We start from the raw sequence: 27,500 nt of genomic DNA on the forward strand, positions 1-27,500 counted from the left end.
CCGCCCACACTTAGCACCGAGCAGTTAATTTGCATCTTATTTGCATGCACGGGCTCTGGTTGGAGCTTAGAGGGCTCATTTGAATCTTTAGCCGTGATTGGACAGTCCTTTGCGGGTTTTTTTGTGATTTATTTCCGTTTAACGTTCTTTAAAACGTAGCAGTTTTATACAGAATACAATTTTATTTTAATTTTTAGGATCTGGGATCGGGGTGTTGTGCTGCAAGAGGGCAGGGACGAAACTTAAATTTCAGTGTTGGGTGGACAATCAACAGGAAAGAGCTATTCCTAAGGGGGGCGCCAAAGCTCATTGTACACGTTGCTTTTATTATTTATTATTATTTTATTCCTAATTCTGCAGTAGAGAAACTAAGAGCGACACAAACACCTAACAATAAGCACAAAAGAAGACACAAAAAAGACAGCGCAGTTTCTGCCGCTATGTCGCTGAATTACGGGGAACAAAGAGTGATTTACTTTAGACGCGTGAGGAGATAAAGGGCTAAAATGGAGTGTTCAAATCAGTCCTGCTGACCGTCGTCTCTCTGCACAGTGAGAGCAGGCGGAATAAAGTCTAAACATATTTACCCATTAGGAGTCGACTCCCAAGAACCGATTCTTTGAGCGTCTAGCCCCCTGTCTGAAACTGTGTTTCCAATTCACTTTATAGTGCACTCTTTTGGGGTTTTTGTAGCAGTTTCCTAAAATATAAGGGAGAATTTTCAGTGCACTCAAACAATCCCACAATGCACTACAAAAATAATTTACAACCCATGTACACTAGTGGATACCCATAATGCACTGCGCTGTTTGAAAACCCACAAGGTTGTGCCAGAAATTACTCACTAACCTCCTGACTTCAGTTCCCTATAATAGTGCACTTTATAGTGAGTAATGTAAGGAACAGAGAGTAGGGAGCCATTTCAGACACAGTGTAGGAGTCGAGTTCAACTCTTGGCCAGTGATTCAGAGAGTGGAAACTCTTGGGATGGACTCAGACTTAGTTTGCAGAGGGGCCCTGGTACCTGTCTATGGAGCTAGGCCTAGGGGGCAGTGTGAGAAGACTAGCGCTGGTCGGCCGGGCTCAATCTGAAAAGGTAACCTGGGACGGGATACGAACCCAGCACCTGCAAGAGTAGGTGAACCTGACGCTTTGGACAAGCAAAGTGCGATAGCATAAGGTCGAGTCGCACGGTAAGCTAAAGGCTAAAGGCTTTGGACTGTCTCTTTAAGGCCTGGGAAAGTGCTGTAGAGCTGGGCTTCGTCAAACATAAACACACCCTTCCTTATCAGCTCCAGCCCAGTTTACCCTCATCAATCATTTACTTTACTTGCTCACACACTCAGTTTAAGCCACTCCTCCTCCTTCTTGTTCTGCAGTTTGATCAATGTGTGTTTGACAGAGTTTTCTACAAGGCTTTAAATCACACCGGACACAGCACAAACCTGTTATAAATCACATACACACACACACACACACACAGAGTTACTGCCATTTAATGATATGAGATCTTGAGAGACACATGAAGAGTCAGAAAATTCAGACATTAATCCGTACACTCTCAAATCCGTCTCCCAGAGAATCCATGCGTCTCCATTGTCTCACTGTCATTAATCTATGTGTAACACTCTGATTAAAAACCCTTTTCTTTCATCAAAGAGAAACAAAAGCAGTCAGAGTGCTGCTGAAATACCGTAGCGGAAATAGACGGGTACATGCTGCTAACTTGTGGCCTTCAGGAGAATTACAACAACCAGACATTTTACACACCAACTATCACACGTCTACAGTGTTTATAAGATGTTAATGCAGTGTCGATACTAGGTTATTCAAAGATAAAGTGCTGAGTGTTTATGTAATATAATGTTTAAGAATCATTAAGAGAGTGCGCTGTATTTACAGTGTTTCTCCAGAAGCTCAGTCCAGTTATAACAGCTCGAAGAAGCATGAAGATGACTGATAAAGTGTTCTTAATAAAGAGGTCTTCTGCCCCATGGTGCTCCTCAACGCTTTGTGTCGCTGATGTAAACACTTCTGACTCTGACTGGTTCTTTGGGAGAGCAGGAAAACGTGGGTTCAGAGAGTTCACCGTCCGGAGTTTATCTGACCCTCAGCTCGGCATCCAGCAATTGCCCCAGCGTCCAGCTCCTGTTTACCACTCTGTCCTCCACAGACATAGGACAGAACAGCCAGGAGCCCCAGAGTTCTCAGTGTCCACATCTCTTTATATTTACTGTTCACAATGTGCCCTTTTCCTTCACCTTTTCTGTTTCTGTATATTTTCATAGTGTTTTCAGTTGTGTTTCTGTAGATTTCTGTAGTGTTTACAGTGGTGTTAACAGTGGTGTTTCTGTATATTTCTGTAGTGTTTACAGTGATGTTAACAGTGGTGTTTCTGTATATTTCTGTAGGGTTTACAGTGGTGTTTACAACTGTGTTTCTGTAGATTTCTGTAGTGTTTACAGTGGTGTTAACAGTGGTGTTTCTGTATATTTCTGTAGTGTTTACAGTGATGTTAACAGTGGTGTTTCTGTATATTTCTGTAGGGTTTACAGTGGTATTTACAGCGGTGTTTCTGTATGTTTCTGTAGTGTTTACAGTGGTGTCTACAGTTGTGTTTCTGTACATTTCTATATTGTTTACAGTGGTATTTACAGCTGTTTCTGTATATTTCTGTAGTGTTTACAGTTGAGTTTCTGTATGTTTCCATAGTGTTTACAGTGGTGTTTACAGCGGTGTTTCTGTATATTTCTGTAGTTTTTACAGTGGTATTTCTGTATTGTTTACAGCTATGTTTATGTATATTTTTGTAGTCTTTACAGCGGTGTTAACAGTGGTGTTTCTGTATATTTCTGTAGTTTTTACAGTGGTGTTAACAGTGGTGTTTCTGTATATTTTTGTAGTGTTTACAGTGGTGTTTACAGTTGTGTTTATGTATATTTCTGTAGTGTTTACAGTGGTGTTTACAGTTGTGTTTCTGTATATTTTTGTAGTGTTTACAGTGGTGTTTACAGTTGTGTTTATGTATATTTCTGTAGTTTTTACAGTGGTGTTTACAGTTGTGTTTCTGTATATTTTTGTAGTGTTTACAGTGGTGTTTACAGTTGTGTTTATGTATATTTCTGTAGTGTTTACAGTGGTGTTTACAGTTGTGTTTCTGTATATTTCTGTAGTTTTTACAGTGGTATTTCTGTAGTGTTTACAGCTACGTTTATGTATATTTTTCTAGTGTTTACAGCGGTGTTTCTGTATATTTCTGTAGTGTTTACAATAGTGTTTACAACAGTGTTTCTGTATATTTCCGTAGTGTTTACAGTGATGTTTATATTTCTGTAGTGTTTACAGGTGTGTTTATGTATATTTCCAGAGTGTTTACAGTGGTGTTTACAGTGGTCTGATGGTGAGGGTCAGCTCCTTGCCGAGTGGTGGGGGAATGAATTTCTCCTCCCGCAGTAACCGTAGCAACAGATCCTGAGCATCTTGAGGCCAATGGAACAAACGGGTACTCTGTAACCACATCGGGACATGGCTCTACAGAGAGAAAGAGAGAGAAGGAGTGGGAGGTAAATGGTGGCTGGTCATTACTCTCGCACCTGATTGGTGGACTGGTCAGTACTCTCTCACCTGATTGGCATTGGGGAAGAGCACAGGGACGAGTCTGAAGTTGAGGCAGCGCTGCTGAATGAACTCGTTCTGCATCTGAAATTAAACACGTCTGTAAATAATCTGTGAAACGAAGCACAGAACCCTGCACCCTTTGGACTGGGCCCTGTGGGTCAGAACCACAGCATTAAAATGGACTCCTTGACCACAGTGAACTGCCCTGAAATCAACTCCAAGACCCTCTGCCGAACATGTTCACATCAACCCAACCAGGGGCTCAGAGGGACGCCAACACACCAGCACACTGCTGTTTAGATTTGGTGTGTGTGTGTGTGTTTACACCTGTGTGTATATGTATTTGGTGTGTAGTCCATGCTGGTCCGACCCATCTCCCTCCACATCGATCTTGTACCTGGGGCTGATGACCATAATAATCAGCACTGACTTCTGCAATAAAATCATCATAAAATATTATCACTGAGAGAAACAACTCCTCCTCCACTACTCTACAACATGTCCATATAAGGAGTAGTGGGTGTGTCTGTACTCCCTATAAGGAGTAGTGGGTGTGTCTGTACTCCCTATAAGGAGTAGTGGGTGTGTCTGTACTCCCTATAAGGAGTAGTGGGTGTGTCTGTACTCCATATAAGGAGTAGTGGGTGTGTCTGTACTCCATATAAGGAGTAGTGGGTGTGCCTGTACTCCATATAAGGAGTAGTGGGTGTGCCTGTACCCATATAAGGAGTAGTGGGTGTGCCTGTACTCCATATAAGGAGTAGTGGGTGTGCCTGTACTCCATATAAGGAGTAGTGGGTGTGCCTGTACTCCATATAAGGAGTAGTGGGTGTGCCTGTACTCCATATAAGGAGTAGTGGGTGTGCCTGTACTCCATATAAGGAGTAGTGGGTGTGCCTGTACTCCATATAAGGAGTAGTGGGTGTGCCTGTACTCCATATAAGGAGTAGTGGGTGTGCCTGTACTCCATATAAGGAGTAGTGGGTGTGCCTGTACTCCATATAAGGAGTAGTGGGTGTGCCTGTACCCATATAAGGAGTAGTGGGTGTGTCTGTACCTCCATATAAGGAGTAGTGGGTGTGTCTGTACCCCATATAAGGAGTAGTTGGTGTGTCTGTACTCCATATAAGGAGTAGTGGGTGTGTCTGAACCTCCATATAAGGAGTAGTGGGGTGTGTCTGTACCTCCATATAAGGAGTAGTGTGGGTGTCTGTACCTCCATATAAGGAGTAGTGGGTGTGTCTGAACCTCCATATAAGGAGTAGTGAGTGTGTCTGTACCCATATAATGAGTAGTGGGTTTATCTGTACCTCCATATAAGGAGTTGTAGGAGTGTCTGTACTCCCTATAAGGAGTAGTGGGTGTGTCTGTACTCCCTATAAGGAGTAGTGTGGGTGTCTGTACTCCCTATAAGGAGTAGTGGGTGTGTCTGTACTCCCTATAAGGAGTTGTAGGAGTGTCTGTACTCCCTATAAGGAGTAGTGGGTGTGTCTGTACTCCCTATAAGGAGTTGTAGGAGTGTCTGTACTCCCTATAAGGAGTAGTGGGTGCGTCTGTACTCCCTATAAGGAGTAGTGGGTGCGTCTGTACTCCCTATAAGGATTAGTGGGTGCGTCTGTACTCCCTATAAGGATTAGTGGGTGCGTCTGTACTCCCTATAAGGATTAGTGGGTGCGTCTGTACTCCCTATAAGGATTAGTGGGTGCGTCTGTACTCCATATATGGAGTTGTAGGAGTGTCTGTACTCCCTATAAGGAGTAGTGGGTGTGTCTGTACCCATATAAGGAGTAGTGGGTGTGTCTGTACCCATATAAGGAGTAGTGGGTGTGTCTGTACCCATATAAGGAGTAGTGGGTGTGTCTGTACCCATATAAGGAGTAGTGGGTGTGTCTGTACCCCCTATAAGGAGTAGTGGGTGTGTCTGTACTCCCTATAAGGAGTAGTGGGTGTGTCTGTACTCCCTGTAAGGAGTAGTGGGTGTGTCTGTACCCCCTGTAAGGAGTAGTGGGTGTGTCTGTACTCCCTGTAAGGAGTAGTGGGTGTGTCTGTACCCATATAAGGAGTAGTGGGTGTGTCTGTACCCATATAAGGAGTAGTGGGTGTGTCTGTACCCCCTATAAGGAGTAGTGGGTGTGTCTGTACCCCCTATAAGGAGTAGTGGGTGTGTCTGTACCCCCTATAAGGAGTAGTGGGTGTGTCTGTACTCCCTGTAAGGAGTAGTGGGTGTATCTGTACTCCCTGTAAGGAGTAGTGGGTGTATCTGTACTCCCTGTAAGGAGTAGTGGGTGTGTCTGTACCCCCTATAAGGAGTAGTGGGTGTGTCTGTACTCCATATATGGAGTTTTAGGAGTGTCTGTACTCCCTATAAGGAGTAGTGGGTGTGTCTGTACCCATATAAGGAGTAGTGGGTGTGTCTGTACCCATATAAGGAGTAGTGGGTGTGTCTGTACCCATATAAGGAGTAGTGGGTGTGTCTGTACCCCCTATAAGGAGTAGTGTGGGTGTCTGTACTCCCTATAAGGAGTAGTGGGTGTGTCTGTACCCCCTGTAAGGAGTAGTGGGTGTGTCTGTACTCCCTATAAGGAGTAGTGGGTGTGTCTGTACTCCCTATAAGGAGTAGTGGGTGTGTCTGTACCCATATAAGGAGTAGTGGGTGTGTCTGTACTCCCTATAAGGAGTAGTGGGTGTGTCTGTACCCATATAAGGAGTAGTGGGTGTGTCTGTACCCCCTATAAGGAGTAGTGGGTGTGTCTGTACTCCCTGTAAGGAGTAGTGGGTGTGTCTGTACTCCATATATGGAGTTGTAGGAGTGTCTGTACTCCCTATAAGGAGTAGTGGGTGTGTCTGTACCCATATAAGGAGTAGTGGGTGTGTCTGTACCCATATAAGGAGTAGTGGGTGTGTCTGTACCCATATAAGGAGTAGTGGGTGTGTCTGTACCCATATAAGGAGTAGTGGGTGTGTCTGTACCCCCTATAAGGAGTAGTGGGTGTGTCTGTACTCCCTATAAGGAGTAGTGGGTGTGTCTGTACTCCCTGTAAGGAGTAGTGGGTGTGTCTGTACCCCCTGTAAGGAGTAGTGGGTGTGTCTGTACTCCCTGTAAGGAGTAGTGGGTGTGTCTGTACCCATATAAGGAGTAGTGGGTGTGTCTGTACCCCCTATAAGGAGTAGTGGGTGTGTCTGTACCCATATAAGGAGTAGTGGGTGTGTCTGTACCCCCTATAAGGAGTAGTGGGTGTGTCTGTACTCCCTGTAAGGAGTAGTGGGTGTATCTGTACTCCCTGTAAGGAGTAGTGGGTGTATCTGTACTCCCTGTAAGGAGTAGTGGGTGTATCTGTACTCCCTGTAAGGAGTAGTGGGTGTGTCTGTACCCCCTATAAGGAGTAGTGGGTGTGTCTGTACTCCATATATGGAGTTTTAGGAGTGTCTGTACTCCCTATAAGGAGTAGTGGGTGTGTCTGTACCCATATAAGGAGTAGTGGGTGTGTCTGTACCCATATAAGGAGTAGTGGGTGTGTCTGTACCCATATAAGGAGTAGTGGGTGTGTCTGTACCCCCTATAAGGAGTAGTGTGGGTGTCTGTACTCCCTATAAGGAGTAGTGGGTGTGTCTGTACCCCCTGTAAGGAGTAGTGGGTGTGTCTGTACTCCCTATAAGGAGTAGTGGGTGTGTCTGTACTCCCTATAAGGAGTAGTGGGTGTGTCTGTACCCATATAAGGAGTAGTGGGTGTGTCTGTACTCCCTATAAGGAGTAGTGGGTGTGTCTGTACCCATATAAGGAGTAGTGGGTGTGTCTGTACCCCCTATAAGGAGTAGTGGGTGTGTCTGTACTCCCTGTAAGGAGTAGTGGGTGTGTCTGTACTCCCTGTAAGGAGTAGTGGGTGTGTCTGTACTCCCTATAAGGAGTAGTGGGTGTGTCTGTACTCCCTATAAGGAGTAGTGGGTGTGTCTGTACTCCCTATAAGGAGTAGTGGGTGTGTCTGTACCTCCATAAAGGGAGTTGTTGGAGTGACTAGTTGTCAATATGAGGTGTGGGTGTGGCTGGATCTCCATATAAGGGGTTGTGGCTGTGTCTCTGTGAGACCAAGGTTAATGTGTAACTCTTACATCTTTCAGGTAGCCGTCCATCCATTTGTTCACGTCCATCTGCTGCACTGCGTTTTCAAAGATATCAATCTGCAGGAGAGAGGAACAACAGCAGCTTTTATAGATTCCTCACACACAGACAGCACTCAGCGACAGAGCCACACACTCACCGCAGGCCTGAAACCATGGTGAATCAGAAACTTCACAAACGGAAGGATCTCCTTCGCCGTGTCCACGGAGTAGGTGATAAAAACAGTTCCTGGAAAAGAGAATGTACATAATACACAATAAACCAGTGCACACACAATGGAGCACAAAGACAACACACTGTGATAAAATATAGAGCCCTATTAGACACAACCGTGCACAGTAATATCACGTTATTAATTTTGTTTAATTAACTACAACATAAATATATCATCCTCACACGAGGGCTGCAGCAACTAATCTATAACATCTAAAACATAACATATATAACATCTAAAACATCAAAAACATCTAAAACATAACATATATAACATCTAAAATATCTATAACACCTAAAACATCTATAACATCTAAAACATATAACAGATATAACATCTAAAACATCTATAACGTAACATCTACAACATCTAAAACATCTACAACACCTAAAACATCTACAACACCTAAAACATCTAAAACATCTATAACATCTAAAACATATAAAACATCTAAAACATATAAAACATCTAAAACATATAAAACATCTAAAACCCTATAACATCTACAACATATATAACATCTATAACACCTAAAACATATATAAAATATATAACTACAATATAAATAACACCTTAAACATCTATAACATATATAACATATATAACATCTAAAAAATATATATAATATCTAAAACATCTATAACACCTAAAACATCAAAAACATCAAAAACATCTAAATAATCTAAAACATCTATAACATCTATAACATCTAAATAATCTAAAACATCTATAACATCTAAAACATCTATAACATCTAAAACATCTATAACATCTAAAACATCTATAACATCTAAAACTCTATAACATCTAAAACTCTATAACATCTAAAACTCTATAACATCTATAACACCTAAAACATCTATAACACCTAAAACATCTATAACACCTAAAACATATATAAAATATATAACAACTACAATATAAATAACACCTTAAACATCTATAACTCCTAAGACATCTATAACATATATAACATATAAAACATCTATAACATCTAAAAAATATATATAATATCTAAAACATCTATAACACCTAAAACATCTAAAACATCAAAAACATCTAAAACATATATAACACCTAAAACATCTAAAACATCTAAATAATCTAAAACATCTAAAACATATATAACATCAAAAACATCTAAAACATCTATAACATCTAAAACATCTAAAACATCTATAACATCTAAAACATCTAAAACATCTATAACATCTATAACATCTAAAACATCAAAAACATCAAAAACATCTAAAACATCTATAACACCAAAAACATCTAAAACATATATAACACCTAAAACATCTAAAACATATAAAACATCTAAAACATCTAAATAATCTAAAACATCTAAATAACCTAAAAAATCTATAACATCTAAAACATCTATAACATCTAAAACATCTATAACATCTAAAACATCTAAAACATCTATAACATCTAAAACTCTATAACATCTAAAACTCTATAACATCTATAACACCTAAAACATCTATAACACCTAAAACATCTATAACACCTAAAACATATATAAAATATATAACAACTACAATATAAATAACACCTTAAACATCTATAACTCCTAAGACATCTATAACATATATAACATATAAAACATCTATAACATCTATAACATCTAAAACATCAAAAACATCAAAAACATCTAAAACATCTATAACACCAAAAACATCTAAAACATATATAACACCTAAAACATCTAAAACATATAAAACATCTAAAACATCTAAATAATCTAAAACATCTAAATAACCTAAAAAATCTATAACATCTAAAACATCTATAACATCTAAAACATCTATAACATCTAAAACATCTAAAACATCTATAACATCTAAAACTCTATAACATCTAAAACTCTATAACATCTATAACACCTAAAACATCTATAACACCTAAAACATCTATAACACCTAAAACATATATAAAATATATAACAACTACAATATAAATAACACCTTAAACATCTATAACTCCTAAGACATCTATAACATATATAACATATAAAACATCTATAACATCTAAAAAATATATATAATATCTAAAACATCTATAACACCTAAAACATCTATAACACCTAAAACATCAAAAACATCTAAAACATCTAAAATATATATAACACCTAAAACATCTAAAACATCTATAACACCTAAAACATCTAAAACATATATAACATCTAAAACATCAAAAACATCAGAAGTATATCTGGACAATTTAGATGTTCTTTTTTCTAAAGTTTTTTGAAAACGTCTTTATTTCACAAACCTCCAAATGAAAATAAACAGAAACATTTTAAATTTTCCAAAAGAAAAAAGTGCACTAGGTTCCCCATGTTCCTCCACGGCTTACTTTAACTTTGCATTATTCAATTTATTCAAATAAGATGTTTTTAAAATAAACAAGTCTTGTAAATGGATAATAAAATTGAGAACAAGAAGCATATGCGTGACTCCTAAACGGACATTTAATGTGGATGTGGGGAAATCAATAATGAAGATAACCTCAGCCACGCCTAGTGACACATTTAACACCAAGAGCAAGAAGGTGCTCAGTGGGTGGGGCTTATCTCCAGCAGCCAATGGCTGACTAGATCCCTCCCTCCTGTCTAAACGGCCAATTCAGACGTACGAAGGTTTTCAAACTGAAAGTGAGACTGAGAAGAAGCCCAATAAATAGCGTAAATACAAAGTAAACAATACAGAAATATTCTGTTTAAAAACCTGTTTCTAAATCTCTCGACATTAACAACAGTCCTCTCCTTTTCAGAACTTAATTTCTCGGTTCCAGTTCCACCTCCACCACAGCGCCCTCATGTGGTGGACAAGTGTAAATGCGATCGGCGCAGAATTGGTGATAAGAGACTGAAAACGTGACAGTTACGGTCATCGGCGAAGCTCTAATTTTTACATCTCCACGCAGCGGCGAAGCAGCGCTAATGATCAACAATCAATAATCAATAATCAACCATCAATAGACTGTTAGCTGCGGGGCTGTTCTACACTACGTCATACTGGGAGTGTCACTCACGGCAGTCGTCAGGGAGACTGATGGTGCGCCTCACTTCCTGCAAAGGGGTGTGGCCTGCGATTGGCCTAGAGAGAGGTACGTACACCTCTGACATCTCCTCTCTGCCTGGGGTCGTGACCTGTGGCTTCGTCATGGCAACTGGTGGCCTCGGAGGAGACGGTCTGTAACAGAGAAAACAACCAAGCCACACTCAGCTATGTGTGTCAGTGTGTGTGTGTGTGTGTGTGTGAGAGAGAGAGAGAGAGGGTCTGTTTTACCTGTACTCAGGTGCGTGTGGCAGTGTGTGTGTGTGTGTGTGTGTGTGAGAGAGAGAGAGAGAGAGGGTCTGTTTTACCTGTACTCAGGTGCGTGTGGCAGTGTGTGTGTGTGTGTGTGTGTGTGTGAGAGAGAGAGAGAGAGAGGGTCTGTTTTACCTGTACTCAGGTGCGTGTGGCAGTGTGTGTGTGTGTGTGTGTGTGAGAGAGAGAGAGAGAGGGTCTGTTTTACCTGTACTCAGGTGCGTGTGGCAGTGTGTGTGTGTGTGTGTGTGTGAGAGAGAGAGAGAGAGGGTCTGTTTTACCTGTACTCAGGTGCGTGTGGCAGTGTGTGTGTGTGTGTGTGTGTGAGAGAGAGAGAGAGAGAGGGTCTGTTTTACCTGTACTCAGGTGCGTGTGGCAGTGTGTGTGTGTGTGTGTGTGTGTGAGAGAGAGAGAGAGAGAGGGTCTGTTTTACCTGTACTCAGGTGCGTGTGGCAGTGTGTGTGTGTGTGTGTGTGTGTGAGAGAGAGAGAGAGAGAGGGTCTGTTTTACCTGTACTCAGGTGCGTGTGGCAGTGTGTGTGTGTGAGAGAGAGAGAGAGAGGGTCTGTTTTACCTGTACTCAGGTGCGTGTGGCAGTGTGTGTGTGTGAGAGAGAGAGAGAGAGGGTCTGTTTTACCTGTACTCAGGTGCGTGTGGCAGTGTGTGTGTGTGTGTGAGAGAGAGAGAGAGAGGGTCTGTTTTACCTGTACTCAGGTGCGTGTGGCAGTGTGTGTGTGTGTGTGAGAGAGAGAGAGAGAGGGTCTGTTTTACCTGTACTCAGGTGCGTGTGGCAGTGTGTGTGTGTGTGTGTGTGTGAGAGAGAGAGGGTCTGTTTTACCTGTACTCAGGTGCGTGTGGCAGTGTGTGTGTGTGTGTGTGTGTGAGAGAGAGAGAGAGAGAGGGTCTGTTTTACCTGTACTCAGGTGCGTGTGGCAGTGTGTGTGTGTGTGTGTGTGTGTGAGAGAGAGAGAGAGAGAGGGTCTGTTTTACCTGTACTCAGGTGCGTGTGGCAGTGTGTGTGTGTGTGTGTGTGTGAGAGAGAGAGAGAGAGAGGGTCTGTTTTACCTGTACTCAGGTGCGTGTGGCAGTGTGTGTGTGTGTGTGTGTGTGAGAGAGAGAGAGAGAGGGTCTGTTTTACCTGTACTCAGGTGCGTGTGGCAGTGTGTGTGTGTGTGTGTGTGTGAGAGAGAGAGAGAGAGGGTCTGTTTTACCTGTACTCAGGTGCGTGTGGCAGTGTGTGTGTGTGTGTGAGAGAGAGAGAGAGAGGGTCTGTTTTACCTGTACTCAGGTGCGTGTGGCAGTGTGTGTGTGTGTGTGAGAGAGAGAGAGAGAGGGTCTGTTTTACCTGTACTCAGGTGCGTGTGGCAGTGTGTGTGTGTGTGTGTGTGTGTGAGAGAGAGAGAGAGAGGGTCTGTTTTACCTGTACTCAGGTGCGTGTGGCAGTGTGTGTGTGTGTGTGTGTGTGAGAGAGAGAGAGAGAGGGTCTGTTTTACCTGTACTCAGGTGCGTGTGGCAGTGTGTGTGTGTGTGTGTGTGTGAGAGAGAGAGAGAGAGGGTCTGTTTTACCTGTACTCAGGTGCGTGTGGCAGTGTGTGTGTGTGAGAGAGAGAGAGAGAGGGTCTGTTTTACCTGTACTCAGGTGCGTGTGGCAGTGTGTGTGTGTGTGTGAGAGAGAGAGAGAGAGGGTCTGTTTTACCTGTACTCAGGTGCGTGTGGCAGTGTGTGTGTGTGTGTGTGTGTGTGAGAGAGAGAGAGAGAGGGTCTGTTTTACCTGTACTCAGGTGCGTGTGGCAGTGTGTGTGTGTGAGAGAGAGAGAGAGAGGGTCTGTTTTACCTGTACTCAGGTGCGTGTGGCAGTGTGTGTGTGTGTGTGTGTGTGAGAGAGAGAGAGAGAGGGTCTGTTTTACCTGTACTCAGGTGCGTGTGGCAGTGTGTGTGTGTGTGTGTGTGTGAGAGAGAGAGAGAGAGAGAGGGTCTGTTTTACCTGTACTCAGGTGCGTGTGGCAGTGTGTGTGTGTGTGTGTGTGTGAGAGAGAGAGAGAGAGAGGGTCTGTTTTACCTGTACTCAGGTGCGTGTGGCAGTGTGTGTGTGTGTGTGTGTGTGAGAGAGAGAGAGAGAGGGTCTGTTTTACCTGTACTCAGGTGCGTGTGGCAGTGTGTGTGTGTGTGTGTGTGTGAGAGAGAGAGAGAGAGAGGGTCTGTTTTACCTGTACTCAGGTGCGTGTGGCAGTGTGTGTGTGTGTGTGTGTGTGAGAGAGAGAGAGAGAGAGGGTCTGTTTTACCTGTACTCAGGTGCGTGTGGCAGTGTGTGTGTGTGTGTGTGTGTGAGAGAGAGAGAGAGAGGGTCTGTTTTACCTGTACTCAGGTGCGTGTGGCAGTGTGTGTGTGTGTGTGTGTGTGAGAGAGAGAGAGAGAGGGTCTGTTTTACCTGTACTCAGGTGCGTGTGGCAGTGTGTGTGTGTGTGTGTGTGTGAGAGAGAGAGAGAGAGAGGGTCTGTTTTACCTGTACTCAGGTGCGTGTGGCAGTGTGTGTGTGTGTGTGTGTGAGAGAGAGAGAGAGAGAGGGTCTGTTTTACCTGTACTCAGGTGCGTGTGGCAGTGTGTGTGTGTGTGTGTGTGTGAGAGAGAGAGAGAGAGAGGGTCTGTTTTACCTGTACTCAGGTGCGTGTGGCAGTGTGTGTGTGTGTGTGTGTGTGAGAGAGAGAGAGAGAGAGGGTCTGTTTTACCTGTACTCAGGTGCGTGTGGCAGTGTGTGTGTGTGTGTGTGTGTGAGAGAGAGAGAGAGAGGGTCTGTTTTACCTGTACTCAGGTGCGTGTGGCAGTGTGTGTGTGTGTGTGTGTGTGAGAGAGAGAGAGAGAGAGGGTCTGTTTTACCTGTACTCAGGTGCGTGTGGCAGTGTGTGTGTGTGTGTGTGTGAGAGAGAGAGAGAGAGAGGGTCTGTTTTACCTGTACTCAGGTGCGTGTGGCAGTGTGTGTGTGTGTGTGTGTGTGAGAGAGAGAGAGAGAGGGTCTGTTTTACCTGTACTCAGGTGCGTGTGGCAGTGGAAAATGCTGCTTGTTCCAGGCTGGATTTACTGGGTTTTGACACGGACAATATACGGGGCACATGACCTCTGAACGACAAATTAAAAATAAAAAGATAATTCAGTCATTGAATAATTCTCAATCAAATTTAAAGAAGCGTTTGTTCTGTTTTATCATCAACAACAGAACTGATGTTTATAGTTCCTCTGATTTATGTTCTGCTCCATAGAGAGGGTCTCCCACACGGGCGGGAACGATTAAAACAGGTTTACAACAGGTCGTGTGACGCGGGTGTTATCACTCACTGTGGGGGTTGGTGGGCAGCCGGCACTGCCTCGGATTCCCTGGAAACTGGACTGGGATTTCTCTGACAACGGAGCGAAGAGAACAAGGAAGCTCCAGGCTCTGCTGTTCCTCCATGCTCGGAGTATTCCTCTGTTCTGGAGGAAACAGAGCGGAGAAACCCTCACACAGATCATCCACCAGGGGGCGCTCGGACACTCTGTGAACATCCAACCCTGGAACACAGGCGTGTCTCATTAAAGTGGTAATACAACACTACTTTTGATTAACGATAGCATATCGCCGACAGTGTGTGTACTCACTTTGCGGACGCTGCGGGTGCCGTATATAGTCTTCCGTGCCGGAGAGACTGGGCAGGGAGATGGGGGGGGGCGTGACCAAAGGATAAATGGAATCCAAGGTTTCAGACCCCAGCCCTGGACGCATCGAGGGGCCTTGAGAGTAAACCTTCGCCATGTCTCTCGCGGAGGCGTTAGCGTCGTCAGTGTGAGAACACCGCTCACACTCAGGCCACGCCAGGTCCAGACACGACGAGGTCATTGACTCGTCCATCTCCACCGGCATGCTCTGGTGGGAACACAGCCCTTTCAGAGGTAAAGGGAAGAAAACAACAAAGAGGAAGAGATACATCTATTAACTCTTTATGGATTCAGCACCGTGACTAAAGAACCCTGAAAGAAGCAGTTTTAAGGTTCTCTCTCCTCTGAAAATATGTGACTACAACATCAGTGTCACCAACTCTACACGCTTGCAGGAGAACCCTAACGGTTGGTTCTGTGCCATTTGGAGGAGAACACTAGACTAACTGCTGATTCTGTACATTCCTACATGTTCTAGGAGGCTCTCCAGTAAACAAGGGACGTCCTGGACGTTCAAAATAGGTCTAAAAGAAGTCTGTCCGTCAAGGACATGTTTTAAACGTCAATGGACGTCCAAAATCCATCTTAATAAGTTAGTTAAGTGGTGACCAATCGATAACGTCAGTGGACGTCCAAAACGCGTTTTATACGAGTAATTTATTTCGGGACCAATTAATAACGTCGATGGACGTCTAAAATACGTCTAATAGTCGTCTTTTCAATGTCTGTGTTTGGACGTCTTTTCAACTTTCATTTTCAACCTTAAGTGAACGTTGATTAGACGGCAGTCATTACGTTATTTCAACGTTGAATCAACGGCTAATTGTTTACTGGTCTACTGTGGTTCTGCATGAGATCTTCCTGGAGGTGTTTGTAACCGGAGCTCCATCTTTACCTTGAAATGAGGCCATGGCTCGAATCACTGACGATAAAACGACACACCTCTCTTTCACAGGGAACACATTAAAGCACCTTCCTGAGGGTAAACAAACAAAGAACAACAGTCACACCACTGCATCCTGTACATCTGCAGCCCACAGTGAGAACAACAACAGCGTTCTTCTGTAGCTTTATTCAGAAGCGTCCCCACAGTGAGAAAAAGAAACAAACCAATACAAAACCCAATAAATCTACAGTTTACATCTGGGATGTTTTTATTCTAAACTCTGAGTGAATTCATTTTCCACAGAGAAGATTTACTTCGCTAAATAAAACGAGCAGACGTTTATTCCACGTTAATAATTCTCTAAACTATCTTTATAAACGCTACATGAAAGGTGAAAATGACCTTTAGTAAAAGGGTTTAAAGCTAATGCTAACGCTAGCTCTTTCGCCTGGATTCAGGTTCTATTCCAGAGCTGAACTCTAAAGCTCAAAAACACACTTTCAGCAAGAAGTCGTCGCTTTGTTCACGGTAAAGGAATTAAAAGGAAATGTTTGAATTAAAAACAAACCCAGAATCCCACAGATTAGAGCTGTTCACCCGCGGACACTGGACTGCTGTAACACACACACACACACACACACACTTTACTGACCCTCCTGGAGCCGCAGACACTGAAGTAAAGGTTTGAAACGTGTTGGTAAAGTGTTAAATAACCGTTCTCCGAGGTGTTCTTCCTCTCACCTGTTGTTGTGCGTTACCTGCGCAGGTGAGACCTACAACTTCCTTCTTCCTCCGTTTCTGGAACTCAGAGCGCTGTAATATGCAAATGAGCTCACACATGTACCTGCATATCTCTCTCTCTCTCTCTCTCTCTCTCTCACACACACACACACACACACACACACACACACACACACACACGCACGCGCACACACACGCACACACACGCGCACACACACACACACACGCGCGCGCACGCACGCACACCCACGCGCGCACGCGCACACACACACACACACGCACACACACACACACACACACACACGCACGCACGCACACACACACACACACACACACACACACGCACGCACACACACACGCACGCACACACACACGCGCGCGCGCACGCGCACACACACACACACACACGCACACACACACACACACCTTCCCTCTTCAATTATAATCTGTTTATTTTTTTAATTGTTACAAAATCAAATACAGTTAAAATATCTCCTTCTCCTTTATTACTGCAGTCATATATCACTATAGACATGATTTAATACATTAGATATATATCATAGTCTCCTCCCACATTCTGTTACATCACATTCAATAGCAGTGACCTCACAGCTCAACACACTTGGAGGAGAACTACAGTACGGTGTAAAGTATGTTTGTGGTTTTGTGAGGAGCTGTAGATGGGTTTGTGGGTGGAGCTGTAGATGGGGTTTTGGGTGGAGCTGTAGGTGTGGTTGTGTGAGAAGCTGTAGATGGGGTTGTGGGTGGAGCTGTAGATGGGGTTGTGGGTGGAGCTGTAGATGGGGTTGTGGGTGGAGCTGTAGGTGTGGTTGTGTGAGAAGCTGTAGATGGGGTTGTGGGTGGAACTGTAGATGGGGTTGTGGGTGGAACTGTAGATGGGGTTGTGGGTGGAGCTGTGGGTGTGGTTGTGGTAAGAGCTGTAGATGGTGTTGTGTGAGGAGCTGTAGATGGGTTTGTGGGTGGAGCTGTAGATGGGGTTGTGGGTGGAGCTGTAGATGGGGTTGTGGGTGGAGCTGTGGGTGGGGTTATGTGAGAAGCTGTAGGTGGGGTTGTGGGTGGAGCTGTAGGTGTTGTTGTGGGTGGAGCTGTAGATGGGGTTGTGGGTGGAGCTGTAGGTGTGGTTGTGGGTGGAACTGTGGGTGTGGTTGTGTGAGAAGCTGTAGACGGGGTTGTGGGTGGAGCTGTAGGTGGGGTTGTGGGTGGAGCTGTGGGTGTGGTTGTGATAAGGGCTGTAGATGGCGTTGTGGGTGGAGCTGTGGGTGAGGTTGTGGGAGGGCTTGTGGGTGAAGCTGTGGTAAGGGCAGTAGATGAGGTTGTAGGTGGAGCTGTGGGTGGGGTTGTGGTAAGGGCAGTTGGAGGGCTTGTGGGTGGAGCTGTGGTCAGAGCAGTAGAGGGGGTTGTGGCTGGAGCTGTGGACAGGCATGTGGGCGGAGACTGTTCCTGCTGGGCGGAGTTTAGGAGCAGTGTGAGTTTGGTGAGTGTGACGAAGGCGGACTCTGGCCCAGCTGGGCGTTTGTGTTCAGACAGGGAGAACACCTTCATGGTGGTGTGAGTGAGAAGGGAACTGCGTTCCGGCGTTCTGGACCGGCAGGCGAGCAGCAGGAGCAGCTCCTGGCGGAAGCGGCGGCTGACGGCGCAGTAGAGCAGGAAGTTGGTGCTGGAGTTGAGGGTGTGCAGCATGTTGGCCACGTCGCTCACCGTGTTGATGACCAGGCCGTAGTTGTCGCGATCGAAGTCGTTGTGGTTGTAGGTGGTTCGCAGGATGCAGTACGTCACGAACCGCGGCAGCGTCAGCACCACGAAGGCCAGGGACACCGTTCCCAGCAGCAGCAGCGTTCTGCGAATGGAACCCCGCGCCCGGAACCCCTGCAGGGTTCTGCGCTCCTCTGCGGTGAACAGCCGGCGGGAACACAGGAGCTGGTGGGCGATTAAAGAGTTAAACACCACCACCAACAGGATGGGAACCCCACTGGATAAAAAGGACGTGATCCACACCACCACCGTGGAGTAGAGAGCCTCGCGATACCGACACCGGGGAACACTGACCACACCCCCGTCCACCGTCACGTTCACCTGCAGCAGGAAGTACCGCCATAATAAAATTACCACTGCACAAACAGTAATAATAATAATAATAATACGTATATATTCGTCATAGTATCAATAGTAATAATAACGTAATAAAAACACTTTTGCTGTTTAGTACAGAATTTATATTACAATATTTCTACAGTACTTTTACAGTGTTGGTTTACAGTATTTTGACTGTATTTATTACTGTGTAAAAGAGTGTAGTGATGTTGTGCTGATGCACCTGGACAACAACATTGATCCAGGTGTTGGGGACAGAAGCCAAGTGTGAGAACAGGACGATGGCGCTGCAGGTGAGCAGGGCATGGCCAGTCTGTAGGGGGCGCCGGCGACTCAGCGAGGCTCTCAGGACAAGGAATCTCTCCACAGTGAAGGCCACCACCAGCCAGGCCGAGCCGTAGAAGGTCCCGAACTGCAAGAAGTTCAACACATTACACCAGGGGTGGGAGTTCCAGAAGGGCCTGTCCTGCAGGAAGGTGAGGCTCAGGTCCAGCAGGATCACCCACACCAGGTAACAGGTGTCCACCAGGGCCAGGGAACTCAGGTAAACCCGGGCAGAGGACGACATGCCGCAGGCTCGCAGACACAGCACTGACAAGGTGAAGAGATTCGCTGAAAATGGAGAGAAGCAGTGAGACTGGGGTCAGACGTTCTATGGCTGCAGTGGAGCACATCATTGGTCACCTCAACACACTCAGAGGAGAACCCTAACACTATCACCTCAACACACTCAGAGGAGAACACTATCACCTCAACACACTCAGAGGAGACCACTATCACCTCAACACACTCAGAGGAGAACACTATCACCTCAACACACTCAGAGGAGAACACTATCACCTCAACACACTCAGAGGAGAACACTATCACCTCAACACACTCAGAGGAGAACACTATCACCTCAACACACTCATAGGAGAACACTATCACCTCAACACACTCAGAGGAGAACACTATCACCTCAACACACTCAGAGGAGAACACTATCACCTCAACACACTCAGAGGAGAACCCTATCACCTCAACACACTCAGAGGAGAACCCTAACACTATCACCTCAACACACTCAGAGGAGAACACTATCACCTCAACACACTCAGAGGAGAACACTATCACCTCAACACACTCATAGGAGAACACTATCACCTCAACACACTCAGAGGAGAACACTATCACCTCAACACACTCAGAGGAGAACACTATCACCTCAACACACTCAGAGGAGAACACTATCACCTCAACACACTCAGAGGAGAACCCTATCACCTCAACACACTCAGAGGAGAACCCTAACACTATCACCTCAACACACTCAGAGGAGAACACTATCACCTCAACACACTCAGAGGAGAACACTATCACCTCAACACACTCAGAGGAGAACACTATCACCTCAACACACTCAGAGGAGAACACTATCACCTCAACACACTCAGAGGAGAACAGTATCACCTCAACACACTCAGAGGAGAACACTATCACCTCAACACACTCAGAGGAGACCACTATCACCTCAACACACTCAGAGGAGAACACTATCACCTCAACACACTCAGAGGAGAACACTATCACCTCAACACACTCAGAGGAGAACCCTATCACCTCAACACACTCAGAGGAGAACACTATCACCTCAACACACTCAGAGGAGACCACTATCACCTCAACACACTCAGAGGAGACCACTATCACCTCAACACACTCAGAGGAGAACACTATCACCTCAACACACTCAGAGGAGAACACTATCACCTCAACACACTCAGAGGAGAACACTATCACCTCAACACACTCAGAGGAGAACCCTAAATGCTGAAATGTGGACAACAAAATGAGTCTTACCTGGAATACCCAGAATGCACAGCAGTGGGTAATATACCTTCTGGAGTGTGACAAGGATGATCGCACCATCCATCTGTGTCAACACACACACACACACACACAAAGTGTCCAGTGCTAATGCTGCAATAAAACAATTACAGGGCTCTTTACACACACACACACAGAGCGGTTTAAATCAGCATTAATATCTCCTGTGGCAGATGTTAACACCTGGGCTGTGTCCCACTTGTGTACTACACTCTAACACTATAGAGTATTTACCATGTACTGACCAGAGGCTGGTCTTTCAAGGAGGGGAAGCTCAGTTTCGGCCTACATCATAAAATGTGTGGGTTTATTTATACGTAAATTCTACCCTCCGTTCCTTTTTAAGAAAATGATCTGTACCCTGTCGTACCAACAAGGCGTCTATTCCAGGGACTTGACTAGTGTCCTCTCAATGGCCAGCAGAGCTAGGCTTAAACGGCTTTGGCCCATGTGAAGTGTGTCCGCCTGTGAGTGCTTTGTGACGGTGGAGGGGTTCAGCAGCACCCGCTGGACAGAAACTGAGATAGAAGTCAGAAAGAGTGATAGGAGTCAGTCTCCAAACACAAGCAGCTACAAAAAACCCACCAGAAACAGAAGCTTTGTCACTGGTCGTTTTTAACAAAGAAAATGCCGCTAAGAGGATTAAGAAAGTCTCTGGTTCAACTCAGAACAGAATGAAAATGTAATGCTCCCACGGATCTCTACACCAAAGGATCACTGATTCGCTCACTTCGCTGTCAATCAAAAAGGGATTCAGCCTCAGACAGATCATCCAATCATCATGCAGAAGCTGAGCGTCCGGGCCAGCCGAGGCCAGCCCACTGCCCCATAGACCCCCAGAGACGCTGAGCGTCCGATGGGCGGGACAATGCCCAGCATTTATCCAATGACTCGTCTCGTTTCGCTGCACTTCGCTGCTTCGCTACTGAACTCTGTGGACGCTCAGCGTCCTCACCGTTTAAAGCACTGTGAAGCTGCGGGAATGATTGAGAGGAAAGCCGCATCTTTACCAGTGATAAGAAGCTGATTCTGAACAAAAGTTGAGCGCGTTGTAGTGTATATTTATTCAATGACATGTACACACAACAGTATATATTTGATCACTTATTTTTGGACATTTTAGGGGAAGCTGAGCTTCTCCTACAGTCTTAGAGCAATCGCCTCTGGTACTGACATTAAAAGTGTGAGTTCAGAGGTTAGCACACACCATATTAACACGCTACACTGTTTCTTACCAACAGGAAGTGATAAACTGTTGCTATGACGACACACACCACACCAACCTGCATCTCCACCGCTGTCTGCCACTTTGTTCAGAGGCTGAGACCCAAATCTCTCCCTCCACCCTGCGTAGTGCACAGTGCAGGTCACAAATAACAGATTCTGCACTGAAGTATAAGCTTCACGTCCCCGTGTGTGTGTGTGCAGTAGTGTTAGTTTATATTCTTTGAAGTGCACTATGTAGGGAGTAGGGCACTATTTGGGACAGAGACAAAATGTTTTATCTCTGTTTCCCACTGGATGGGGGGCAGTGTCCATTGTCACCGTCCTCAAACCCCCACTGTGGATTTTAGTGTAACCTTTCACACTAGTGACGACACTACACCCTACACACTCTTCACTAGTTAGAATTAGTGATAGGATAGGTACAGATAAACCTGTGACCAGGGCTGTGTCCCTGATTCTCACACAACGTCTCTGTGAACGGTGGCCGCCGTTCTCAGGCCTCACACTTTCCTAATACTCACACACACCTCAGACAGAAGCTAAGCTCCTTCCACTGCTGTTTTATTTTTGCCAAAACATTTTAGCTCTAATGTAGAGTTTAAAATGAAACTTGACCGAGAGACACAAAACGTACAGGTGAATATACATGTATACATTAGTGCAGAATCCTTTCTCTGAACATCAATCAGCTTAAAAATGACCAATAATCATTAGAAAATCAATTAAAGAAGAGTTTAAAACAGTGACAGATCCGTCTGAGACAGGAGTAAACACAGCACTCACCGTGAAGGTGAAGATCAGGACGGAGTAAAGGACAGGAGGGACTCACTGTAGAAATCTCTCTCTCTCTCTCTTTCACAGACACACACACACACACACTCTCTATCTCTCTCTCACTGTCACACACATACACACTCTCTCTCTGTCTCTCTCTTTCTCTCTCTCTCACACACACACTCCCTCTCTCTGTCTCTCTCACACACTATCTCTCTCTCTCTCTCTCCTCTCCCTCTCTCTCTGTCTCTCTCACACACACACTCTCTCTCTCTCTCTGTCTCTCCTCTCCCTCTCTCTCTGTCTCTCTCACACACTCTCTCTCTCTCTCTCTCTGCCTCTGTCTCTCCCACTCACACACACATACACACACTCTCTCTCTCTCACACACATACACATTCTCTCTCACTCTGTCTCTCTCTCCTCTCCCTCTCCCCCCCCCCCCTCTCTCTCTCTCTGTGTCCCTCAGGAGGTGGTGCTCTGTGTTGATTCTGTGAGGGAGTTGTTAAATGTGGTATTGATTTCTCTGATCAGAGAGTGCAGTATAATCTCCTGTTATCACTGAACTACCCACAACACAGTGGAGTGTTTACAGCCCTCAGTGTCGCTGCTGGACTGAGAACGTTCCACCGACAGCGACAGCGTCCTGTGGGGGTCCTGAGCGCTGAAGAACAGGGCGATGCAATAATGAACTTAAATAAAGATAGATTTTAAAGAAAGAAGAGAAAAAGAGGAGAATAGTGAAATCTCTTTTATTTCTAAACAAAAACAAATGTGTTAAAGGAAAGAGTTAAAACCATAAATGGAATAATGTTCCGGCTCCTGGACGTAGACAGTGACCGTCAGGCACTCGGACCTTTTCACTTTAGAAAATCAGAAAGATCAAAACCTCACACACAACACGTCTGTGTTAACGTTACACTCCGTACAATACGCTTTCTTCAAAACTCTAAAGAATGAAAATACTAACACGTTCAGAACGAAACCAGAGGGCAGCAGAGGAGCAGTCAGAGCTCCCGCCGAGGGAGACCCGCTCTGTGGAGAATAATCAGGCGACACAGGAAGTAAATAATAAACACTTTCATAAACACTTCTGTTCAGAGGTTAAAGGTGACAGACTGGTGTTCCACTTTCACACCTGAGCAAAAACATTCCGACTCCGACTCCCCACACAGTCAGGAAAACCATGGATACAATTCCAGAGCTGGATTTTTTCTCAGAAACGTTCCCAAAGATTTGAATGACAACTAAAGACAGATTTGATCATATTTTAAACTGAAATTAAAAACGTAGCAAAGCGCTCGCTGCAGTGGAGCCTCGGTCTGGTGGAGAATCTCAGTTCAAAGCAAAGAACGACAAACAACAGAAAAGAAATAAACGAGCCGTGACCACAGCAGCAGAACCAGAACATCACATACTACAGAGAACCAGGCTCTGCTTAGAACCACAGCCCACTGACCAATGTGTACGTGTCCGGCCAGGAGGGGGCGCTAGATAGGGTCCACAGAACCATCCTGCAGCCACAGAGGGCGCTACACAGGGGGCAAATAATTATCTCCAGGCTGGTTCTGCAGTTCTGTGGTTCTGTGGCGGTGAGGTTAAAGGTTCTCTCCAGGCTGGTACTGCGGTTCTGTGGCAGTGAGGTTAAAGGTTCTCTCCAGGCTGGTACTGCGGTTCTGTGGCGGTGAAGTAGTCCTCGAGGAACGCCTGCATGTACTCGAATGTAGGACGATCTTCAGGATCCGTTTTCCAGCACAGAACCATCAGCTCATACAGAGAAATCGGACAATCAACCGGACACTGCATACGGTACCCACTGTCCACCTGCTCCAGAACTTCCCGGTTATTCATCCCTACACAGACACACACACACACACACACACAGACAGAGAGAGAGAGAGAGAGCCGTGTTTGAAAGCAGTGGCGGAGGTGTACTGTCCTCTAGTGTTTACTGAGTGATTACAGGAAAAGGTGTGTGGGCGGAGCCTCACCTGGATACGGAACCCGCCCCTTAGTCACCAGTTCCATGAGCAGGATCCCGAACGACCACACATCAGATTTAATGGTGAACTTCCCGTAGAGAGCTGCCTCCGGAGACGTCCACTTTATCGGAAACTTTGCACCTGAGACAGCAGTGTTGTTCCAGTGCGTTAATACAGGTGGAATAAAACAGGTGCGTTAATACAGGTGCAATAATACAGGTGCGTTAATACAGGTGCAATAAAACAGGTGCGTTAATACAGATGTGATAATACAGGTGCGTTAATACAGGTGCAATAAAACAGGTGCGTTAATACAGGTGCGTTAATACAGATGTGATAATACAGGTGCGTTAATACAGGTGCAATAAAACAGGTGCGTTAATACAGGTGCGTTAATACAGATGTGATAATACAGGTGCATTAATACAGGTGTGTTAATACCGGTGTGTTAATACAGGTGCATTAATACAGATGTGATAATACAGGTGCATTAATACAGGTGCGTTAAAACAGGTGAGTAAATACAGGTGTGTTAATACAGGTGTGTTAGCCCAGATGGTTAAGCCCAGGTGTGTTAGCCCAGGTGTATTAGCTGTGTGTGAGTCCAGATGCCTTAGCACAGAGGTTTAAGTCCAGGCGTGTTAGCCCATATGTGTTAGCCCAGATGTGTTAGCCCAGATGCTTAAGCCCAGGTGTGTTAACCCAGATGTGTTAACCCAGATGTGTTAGCCTAGATGCTTAAGCCCAGGTGTGTTAGACCAGATGTGTTAGCCTAGATGTTTAAGCCCAGGTGTGTTAGCCCAGATGTGTAAGCCTAGATGTGTTAGCCCAGGTGTGTTAGCCTAGATGTTTAAGCCCAGGTGTGTTAGCCTAGATGTGTTAGCCTAGATGTGTTAGCCCAAATGTGTTAGCCCAGATGTATTAGCCTAGATGTGTTAGCCCAGATGCTTAAGCCCAGGTGTGTTAGCCTAGATGTTTAAGCCCAGGTGTTAGCCCAGATGTGTTATCCTAGATGCTTAAGCCCAGGTGTGTTAGCCTAGATGCTTAAGCCCAGGTGTGTTAGCCCAGATGTGTTAGCCCAGGTGTGTTAGCCTAGATGTTTAAGCCCAGGTGTGTTAGCCTAGATGTGATAGCCTAGATGTGTTAGCCCAAATGTGTTAGTCCAGATGTGTTAGCCTAGATGTGTTAGCCTAGATGTGTTAGCCCAGATGCTTAAGCCCAGGTGTGTTAGCCCAGGTATGTTAGCCCAGATGCTTAAGCCCAGGTGTGTTAGCCCAGATGTGTTAGCCCAGATGCTTAAGCCCAGGTGTGTTAGCCCAGGTGTGTTAGCCTAGATGTTTAAGCCCAGGTGTTAGCCCAGATGTGTTAGCCCAGATGTGTTATCCTAGATGCTTAAGCCCAGGTGTGTTAGCCTAGATGCTTAAGCCCAGGTGTGTTAGCCCAGATGTGTTAGCCTAGATGTGTTAGCCCAGGTGTGTTAGCCTAGATGTTTAAGCCCAGGTGTGTTAGCCTAGATGTTTAAGCCCAGGTGTGTTAGCCCAGATGTGATAGCCTAGATGTGTTAGCCCAAATGTGTTAGCCCAAATGTGTTAGCCCAGATGTGTTATCCTAGATGCTTAAGCCCAGGTGTGTTAGCCTAGATGCTTAAGCCCAGGTGTGTTAGCCCAGATGTGTTAGCCTAGATGTGTTAGCCCAGGTGTGTTAGCCTAGATGTTTAAGCCCAGGTGTGTTAGCCTAGATGTGTTAGCCTAGATGTGTTAGCCCAAATGTGTTAGTCCAGATGTGTTAGCCTAGATGTGTTAGCCCAGATGCTTAAGCCCAGGAGTGTTAGCCCAGATGCTTAAGCCCAGGTGTGTTAACCCAGATGTGTTAGCCTAGATGCTTAAGCCCAGGTGTGTTAGCCCAGATGCTTAAGCCCAGGTGTGTTAACCCAGATGTGTTAGCCCAGATGCTTAAGCCCAGGTGTGTTAGACCAGATGTGTTAGCCTAGATGTTTAAGACCAGGTGTGTTAGCCCAGATGTGTAAGCCTAGATGTGTTAGCCCAGGTGTGTTAGCCTAGATGTTTAAGCCCAGGTGTGTTAGCCTAGATGTGATAGCCTAGATGTGTTAGCCCAAATGTGTTAGCCCAGATGTGTTAGCCTAGATGTGTTAGCCTAGATGTGTTAGCCCAGATGCTTAAGCCCAGGTGTGTTAGCCCAGGTGTGTTAGCCTAGATGTTTAAGCCCAGGTGTTAGCCCAGATGTGTTAGCCCAGATGTGTTATCCTAGATGCTTAAGCCCAGGTGTGTTAGCCTAGATGTGTTATCCTAGATGCTTAAGCCCAGGTGTGTTAGCCTAGATGCTTAAGCCCAGGTGTGTTAGCCCAGATGTGTTAGCCTAGATGTGTTAGCCCAGGTGTGTTAGCCTAGATGTTTAAGCCCAGGTGTGTTAGCCTAGATGTGATAGCCCAGGTGTGTTAGCCCAGGTGTATTAGCTGTGTGTTAGTCCAGATGCCTTAGCACAGAGGTTTAAGTCCAGGCGTGTTAGCCCATATGTGTTAGCCCAGATGTGTTAGCCCAGATGCTTAAGCCCAGGTGTGTTAACCCAGATGTGTTAACCCAGATGTGTTAGCCTAGATGCTTAAGCCCAGGTGTGTTAGACCAGATGTGTTAGGCTAGATGTTTAAGCCCAGGTGTGTTAGCCCAGATGTGTAAGCCTAGATGTGTTAGCCCAGGTGTGTTAGCCTAGATGTTTAAGCCCAGGTGTGTTAGCCTAGATGTGTTAGCCTAGATGTGTTAGCCCAAATGTGTTAGCCCAGATGTATTAGCCTAGATGTGTTAGCCCAGATGCTTAAGCCCAGGTGTGTTAGCCTAGATGTTTAAGCCCAGGTGTTAGCCCAGATGTGTTATCCTAGATGCTTAAGCCCAGGTGTGTTAGCCTAGATGCTTAAGCCCAGGTGTGTTAGCCCAGATGTG

At 45.3% G+C, this 27,500-nt stretch overlaps 3 protein-coding genes across 9 annotated transcripts in view; all 3 read right to left on the reverse strand.

The window, feature by feature from the left end:
* Positions 1 to 1,488: 1,488 nt before the first annotated feature.
* Positions 1,489 to 16,718, reverse strand: traf3ip2a (TRAF3 interacting protein 2a). Of its 4 annotated transcripts, XM_066677173.1 has the most exons (12): positions 16,583 to 16,718; positions 16,410 to 16,455; positions 15,851 to 15,931; positions 14,899 to 15,180; positions 14,599 to 14,811; positions 14,289 to 14,382; positions 10,992 to 11,152; positions 7,875 to 7,963; positions 7,726 to 7,794; positions 3,946 to 4,050; positions 3,625 to 3,699; positions 1,489 to 3,531 (listed from the first exon to the last, which is right to left on the reverse strand). In XM_066677173.1, the coding sequence occupies exons 3-12, from the start codon at positions 15,864 to 15,866 to the stop codon at positions 3,385 to 3,387; spliced, it is 1,251 nt and encodes a 416-aa protein (XP_066533270.1). In that variant the 5' UTR covers positions 15,867 to 15,931; positions 16,410 to 16,455; positions 16,583 to 16,718; the 3' UTR covers positions 1,489 to 3,384. The 4 variants fall into 4 exon arrangements, with proteins under 4 accessions (XP_066533270.1, XP_066533271.1, XP_066533269.1 ...); XM_066677174.1 differs by lacking the exon at positions 16,410 to 16,455; XM_066677172.1 differs by lacking the exon at positions 16,410 to 16,455 and having other exon boundaries at positions 16,494 to 16,718.
* A 477-nt stretch (positions 16,719 to 17,195) lies between these two features.
* LOC136702815 (galanin receptor 2a-like) lies at positions 17,196 to 20,609 on the reverse strand. The gene is made up of 4 exons (XM_066677951.1): positions 20,537 to 20,609; positions 18,918 to 19,306; positions 18,099 to 18,676; positions 17,196 to 18,012 (listed from the first exon to the last, which is right to left on the reverse strand). Exons 1-4 carry the CDS (start codon positions 20,607 to 20,609, stop codon positions 17,196 to 17,198), a joined length of 1,857 nt encoding a protein of 618 aa, XP_066534048.1.
* Positions 20,610 to 23,305: 2,696 nt separating this feature from the next.
* Positions 23,306 to 27,500, reverse strand: part of fynb (FYN proto-oncogene, Src family tyrosine kinase b) — a 23,198-nt gene continuing 19,003 nt past the window's right edge. For all 4 annotated transcript variants that reach the window (XM_066676266.1, XM_066676269.1, XM_066676267.1 and 1 more), the window contains 2 exons: positions 24,556 to 24,687; positions 23,306 to 24,417 (listed from right to left, as the gene is read on the reverse strand). In XM_066676266.1, the coding sequence (XP_066532363.1) occupies positions 24,209 to 24,417; positions 24,556 to 24,687 (341 nt within the window). In that variant the 3' untranslated portion in view covers positions 23,306 to 24,208. The remainder of the gene's footprint in view (positions 24,418 to 24,555; positions 24,688 to 27,500) is intronic.

This window comes from Hoplias malabaricus, chromosome 7 (assembly GCF_029633855.1).
Source record: "Hoplias malabaricus isolate fHopMal1 chromosome 7, fHopMal1.hap1, whole genome shotgun sequence".
NCBI classification, from domain to species: Eukaryota; Metazoa; Chordata; class Actinopteri; order Characiformes; family Erythrinidae; genus Hoplias; species Hoplias malabaricus.

Excerpts from the sequence above, each read along its gene's own strand:
- traf3ip2a (XM_066677174.1), bottom strand. Across the intron at positions 7,964-10,991 it reads CAGTCTCCCTGACGACTGCC|GAACTGTTTTTATCACCTAC; the intron begins GTGAGTGACACT and ends TCTCTTTTCCAG. Across the intron at positions 3,700-3,945 it reads CCAAATACATATACACACAG|ATGCAGAACGAGTTCATTCA; the intron begins GTGTAAACACAC and ends GTTTAATTTCAG.
- LOC136702815 (XM_066677951.1), bottom strand. The coding sequence starts at position 20,609 with ATGGATGGTGCGATCATCCTTGTCACACTCCAGAAGGTATATTACCCA. Across the intron at positions 18,677-18,917 it reads GGATCAATGTTGTTGTCCAG|GTGAACGTGACGGTGGACGG; the intron begins GTGCATCAGCAC and ends TTCCTGCTGCAG. Across the intron at positions 18,013-18,098 it reads AAACGCCCAGCTGGGCCAGA|CTCCAGCCACAACCCCCTCT; the intron begins GTCCGCCTTCGT and ends GCCTGTCCACAG.